The following is a 6,000-nucleotide window of genomic DNA, read 5'->3' as shown; positions in this document are numbered from 1 at the left end:
TTATTTTGTTCGAGTGGGTTATGTATTTTAACGTTGGGGGGGGGGGGCATTAGGGTGAAATTTTGAGTCAAAATTGGACCCGGGACCCCTGGATCTCTAGCCAGGAACTGTAACCACTACATCACAGAGGCGGTAGAATCACTAACAATGTTGAAATTTATTATGTGAGATACTGTTAAATAAGAGATAGTGGGGGAGGGGGTACAGAGAAGGAAACCCCTTTCCTTATCAGTCCTTCGCACGCTCTCCGTGAATTCGTCGACAGTCAAATTCACGTCTGTTTTTGAAAGAACTGTGTTCGCCTGAGGAACCGATGCGTTGTCAATATATTGTATTCTGTATTTTATTTTTGTAAAGTAAAAAGTAAAAGTAAAGGTATCCCTGTAACAGGACGTGAAGGCCCATAGGGTTGTAAGACGTTGAGGATCCCATACTAAGCAATCGGCTCAAAGATGGCAGTAAGGTTGTCAGCCTTACGCGCCGGCCGCGCTTTACTCCCCAGGAAAATTATTTAATTAATTCCTGGTACTCATTTCAGTTAGAGGCTGAGTGAACCCCAGGGCCATAGTGCGGCCGGAAGGATTAGGTCAATTGAAAACACTCCAATGACCTCATCGGTATTTGAACCCGCGACCTTCCGACTTGTAGCATAGTGCCTTAACCATTTTATTTTTGGAAGAACACAAAGATAGTAGGCACACATTCTGGTATACTGTTTATAAAAGGAATGGAATCTCACGAGTTTGTGCGCTCGACTGACATTAAATTGTTACCAGATTGCCATGGCAAGAGTGTTAACATGTGAACGTGAAATAACGCAATCTACCTTCGTCGGCAGTAATACTTGAAGGAACGTCGAAAAGAGAGACTCCTTTAGAGTACACGCCCCTTAAAATATGGTTTTAGACTTGTGGGATGTCGATGGTCTAATAGACAACCACATAAAAAGTTTGCGGGCCCTGAAAAGGGCCGTTTGTTCGACCGTGCTTGCTTCAGTAGCGTTTGCTATTTTGTAGCAGACCAGATATACGGCCGTTCAGCTGATTGGCTAGCGCACGTGATGATCTACAGGTGGGGTGGACATCGAGTGCTGTATAAATACGAGTGCTGGCCGCAATGTGACATTGGGAATAAGTGTGTATTTGTAAATGCATGTAAATACAGACAGTGGGCTTACTAATACAGATTGACTGACAAATGACAGACCCGACCTCTCGTCAGAGAGGGCGCCCCACATAGACGAGAGAGTAACTTCATTCAAAAGAAATATCTGGTCATGAGCCCCAGCAGACTGACTGACCGTCAGTTGCAACATGACTTTGACTTTGAATGTGACATTGACTTGGCTTGAGCAGAAGTTGAATGATGTCTGTTAGACAGACGAAACTGCGTGTTAGTATGTGGAGGTTCCCACAGACTAATTTAAATGGCCCTGAAAACAGGTTACATATATTTTTTTTAGTATATTTTATTATTAATTCACCATATGGGAAAATGCTACAAATTAAAGCTTAGTTCGTAGACTATACCCATGTCCTTTCCGCATTTTATAGGAGGTAAGGTTTCTGAACAGATGAGTGCTATTTGAGCTTCATGTACGAGTACTGTAGGCAGACAGCCTCTGGGGGCTACCCAACCTCCAATATAATGGGTGCCGAGGTTGTTTCCCCAGGGGTTAAAGCGACAGATGTACGAAATTGACCATTCACCTCCATGTAATGCCGAAGTTAAGAGAAATAGAGCTATACCTAAACTCCCCTTTACATCTTCATGGTTTGGTGCTTAATTAATTAAGCACAGGCATAATTATGCTTTTACCTTTTCCTTATGTACAAAAATTAAACTTTCCATAGAACTACAGTGTTGATCGCCATCAATCGAAATCTATTCAGTAGTTTCAGACTACAGACAGACGGACGCGACTTCCCATATACGTATTTTTGAACTTTATTCAAAGAACGCGTAAAAAATTATCCAGACAATAACATACAGAAGAACTATCATATTTTTGTTACTTCATTGTTATAACGAATAAAATCAATTCCCACTGCGCTTACCGGTACCCCTAGTGACTTTTAGACTATTGTGTTGGCGACACTGAGCAGCTGTGATATATGCAATTTGTTCTTAGCTACAGAGCGCTACAAAGTGTGAGCGCTGTAGTTAGTTCGTGGATGTATGTTAGCGGTTGAGGTACGGTGCTGTACAGTGGATGTACAGAAATCCATGAGAGCGTGTCACGTGCAAGTAGGGGTGCAGGTAAGGAAATTGTCCATGAACCAATGCAAGTGCAATTCACCGGAGACAGTCCGTCGATATTTCAGCAATTAGAACAGCCCATGGGCGATATCGTGATAAGCGATAACAGCATTGTCGGCGGAATCCTTGATGTGGCGATGAAACAAGGGGGCACAAAACAACTAGTTCAGGAACCGAACATCGCCGTGAGCAACAGTAACAGTGATAGTGCTGTAGGAGATGTATCGAATGTGTCCGTAGATAATCGAAATTTGGACGTCGGCTCCGATTCCAAACGTTACGAACCTAAAATGCCACCAGCACTAACTATACCGCCGGTTTTGAACATTGATTCACAAAATTACATGCTCCATGTTTCAAATTCGTCCGAGACGAGACCTCGGTCCTTCAGCTTCACAAATGGAGCTACAAAGACAAATACTATCAGCAACAGTCGACAATTAATGGAACGTCATTATCATGCCAACAAGAGTCCAATGGATTTGGATATGTTCTGTGTCAGGGAGACTGTGAATTCCATAGCCGCTGCTGTGTTGGCTTGTGCACCTAACGTTCAGCAGCCAAGCACATCTCCGTCCCTGGCACCGAATATTGGGTTCGATACTCAGGGGTGTGCCAGACCACTTTCTTTCCATAACCTGATGTGCTCGTGTAACGTAACCTGCTGCTGTATGTGTGCCACACTGTGTTCACCAGATTGTCATGCCTGCTTCCACTCGCTGCGTGATAAACACACCTTCCAGAAAAGCGATGTTGTGCCTCAGTTAGCCGGTAACAAGAAGAAGGTGAGTACTGCCAGTAAGGCTATAAGTACAGTAGTTTTGTAACACAGTTGTGTTAAATCTGTGAAATTATGCATGCCTGTCAAATCTCGTAAAGATGACGCAAACGGAGAAAGCTGGAAATATAAAGAATGGATTTCATCTTGTAGTACTCGTCGAACCAGCATAATGTGTGGTTATAGTATACAGAGGCATTGAGGAGACACGGGCTGGTTGCCATCTTGCATCTGCAATGTTAGGCCTTTTCATTTCTTCAGATAATGTAAAAGTATGGTTAGGTTTTGAGTTACAGTTTTAAAAATGAGCATTAATGTTGGCAGGGTGTGTGGCAACGTGCTCCACTGGTACCTCCGCAAACTAGAATCTCAGGAATTGTATACTGTACTCTGGTTATGTAACCGTGGTTATGTTTGATTACGTAAGTCGTGGCCAAACCTCAGAAATACTTTTTATAATGAAAGTAGAAGACTGGGAATGTGGTGTCAAGGACATTTAAGCCGCATTATATTGAAGATAAGAATAATTACGCTTTGTACGTAGTCACCACCCCCATCGCCAACAACATTTAATCTGTTGCATAAAAGTTAATTATATTTACAGTTCAGTTAAAATTAATTTTATGCATACCGCCTTTCACCGTGTACGGGTGACATCAAGTACTTGAGAATTTCTGTGCTTGAATGGCATATTAAGTTTATTTTGTCCTTCTTATTTAAAGTAATTTTAACATTTTTAAATAAATAAGCAATCCTTGCAGGAATAGCCAATTTATCTTGAGCTGCACCACTTAATGTATTAATCAGCCAATTCTCATTTGATAGACCTTTTTTTTTTGTGGTAAATTTATATTTTCTGACACGAAGGCTCTTACGAATTTTCCATTTGGGTATTTCTAACCACAGATGTCTTGGGAGAAAAAAGACTGTGAGTTTTTGTCACATATGAATATGCTTATTGAAGATTGTATCGTCCGTTTTCCTGGGTGTAAGTCTAAGGGTTGAGACTTATATTTAGTTATGTATGAAATTAAGCCCAGTATAAAAATAGTTTTACGTCGTCCGCATACATTTATGCAACTTTTGTTGACCCCCCCCCCCTGTTAAGAATTTAAACAGGAACTTGGTGACTACAGAAATTCATATTTTTGTTTCTACCTAATTTTCTCCGCAGTCACTTCTAGACTAATCTTACCAGTAATGAATTTTCCGTGCAGTTCTTTGTGGCATTTACGTGTTAAAAAAATATTTTATTATCATCAGTCTCCAAGAAAGCCTATGATTCAGTTAGGAGGGAATCATTGTACAATATTCTAATAGAGTTTGGGATACCAATGAAACTAGTTAGGCTGATTAAAATGTGTTTAAACGAAATGTATAGTAAAGTCCGTGTAGGTAAACATTTGTCTGATAAATTTTCTATCCAGAATGGTCTAAAGCAAGGAGGTGCTTTATCGCCACTTTTTTTCAACGTTGCCTTAGAATATGCAATTAGGAAGGTCCAGGGATGCCGATGATGTGAATCTACTGGGTGAGAATGTAGATACCATAAAGAAAATCACACAAACTTTAATTGACGCAAGTAAAGGTTGGTCACCGGTCGCGGCTTCCGAGCGGTCTAAGGCATGCACTGTCTTCGCTCGCTCGGAAACCGGGATCGTGGGTTCGGATCTGTTTCCTGTGAGGTACGAACTGAATTCTTATATATTATTCTTATACACTGCCGGTCACAGTAGCCGAGCGGTCTAAGGCATGTACTGTCTTCGCTCGCTTGGAAGCCGGGATCGTGGGTTCGAATCCCACTCAGGGCATGGATGTTTGTGTCTGTGTTTGTCTACAGGTAGAGGCCTTGCGACGAGCTGATCACCCGCCCAAGGAGTGCTACTGAATGTGTAAGATCTAGAAAAACCGAAGTGAATGGAGAAGTTCATGGAGGTAGGCCTAGGCCCACTAGGGCTGTAATGCCAAGGGGAAAAAAAAGTGGTTGGTCTAGAAGTATTGTCTAGTCACAAAATGCAGGGAAAAATTATGACATAAAGATAGAAAACAGATGTTTTGAAAATGTGGCACATTTCAGACATTTGGGAACGACCATAACAGATCAAAATCTGAATCAGGAGGGGATTAAGAGGAGACTGAACTCCGGTAATGCTTGCTACCATTCATTCCAGAACCTTTTGTCTTCTCGTCTGTTGTCCAAAAACACAAAAATTAGAATATACAAAACTATTATTTTCCCGTGGTTCTGTATGGGTGTGAAACTTGGTCTCTGACGTTAAGAGAGGAACATAGACTGAGGGTGTTTGAGAACAGGATGTTGAGGAGAATATTTGGACCGAAGAGAGATGAAGTGACAGGAGGTTGGAGAAAACTGCATAATGAGGAGCTTCATAATTTGTACTCTTCTCCAAGTATAATTAGAATGATCAAGTCAAGGAGGGTGAGGTGGGCAGGTCAGGTAGCACGAATGAGGGAGAGGAGGAATGCGTATAGGATATTGATGGGAAAGCCAGAAGGAAAGAGACCACAGGGAAGACCAAGGTGTAGGTGGGTGGACAATATTAGAATGGATCTTAGAGAGATAGGATGGGATGGTATGGATTGGATAGATCTGGCTGAGGATAGGGATCAGTGGAGGACTCTCGTGAACACGGTAATGAACCTTCGGGTTCCATAAATTGCTGGGAAATTCTTGAGTAGCTGCAGAATTGGCGGTTCCTCCAGAAGGGCTCAGCTCCATGAGTAAGTAAGTAAATACTAGACAAGAAGCTTATTCGTCCCTTTCACGTCAGCCCTTTTTGATTTTCTTGGAACGCACTAATGATTTAATCTTAAGTGTAGTTGAGTACAGCCGGTCACGGTAACCGAGCGGTCTAAGGCATGCACTGTCTTCGCTCGCTTGGAAACCGGGATCATGGGTTCGAATCCCACACGAGGCTTGAATTTTTGGTATGTGTATGTGT

The 6,000-nt window shown here is 42.0% G+C and overlaps 1 protein-coding gene across 1 annotated transcript in view; it reads left to right on the top strand.

Moving 5' to 3' along the window:
- Nucleotides 1-2,161: 2,161 nt before the first annotated feature.
- The window catches only part of LOC111867061 (phosphatidylinositol 3-kinase regulatory subunit alpha), a 156,012-nt gene continuing 152,173 nt past the window's right edge, over nucleotides 2,162-6,000 (top strand). The window contains exon 1 of the mRNA XM_023856538.2: nucleotides 2,162-3,044. Coding sequence (XP_023712306.1) covers nucleotides 2,283-3,044 — 762 coding nt within the window. The 5' untranslated portion in view covers nucleotides 2,162-2,282. The remainder of the gene's footprint in view (nucleotides 3,045-6,000) is intronic.

This window comes from Cryptotermes secundus, unplaced genomic scaffold, assembly GCF_002891405.2.
Source record: "Cryptotermes secundus unplaced genomic scaffold, Csec_1.0 scaffold176, whole genome shotgun sequence".
Lineage (NCBI taxonomy): Eukaryota > Metazoa > Arthropoda > Insecta > Blattodea > Kalotermitidae > Cryptotermes > Cryptotermes secundus.
Note: the sequence above shows the minus strand (reverse complement) of the source record. Positions and strands in the feature narration are given on the sequence as shown.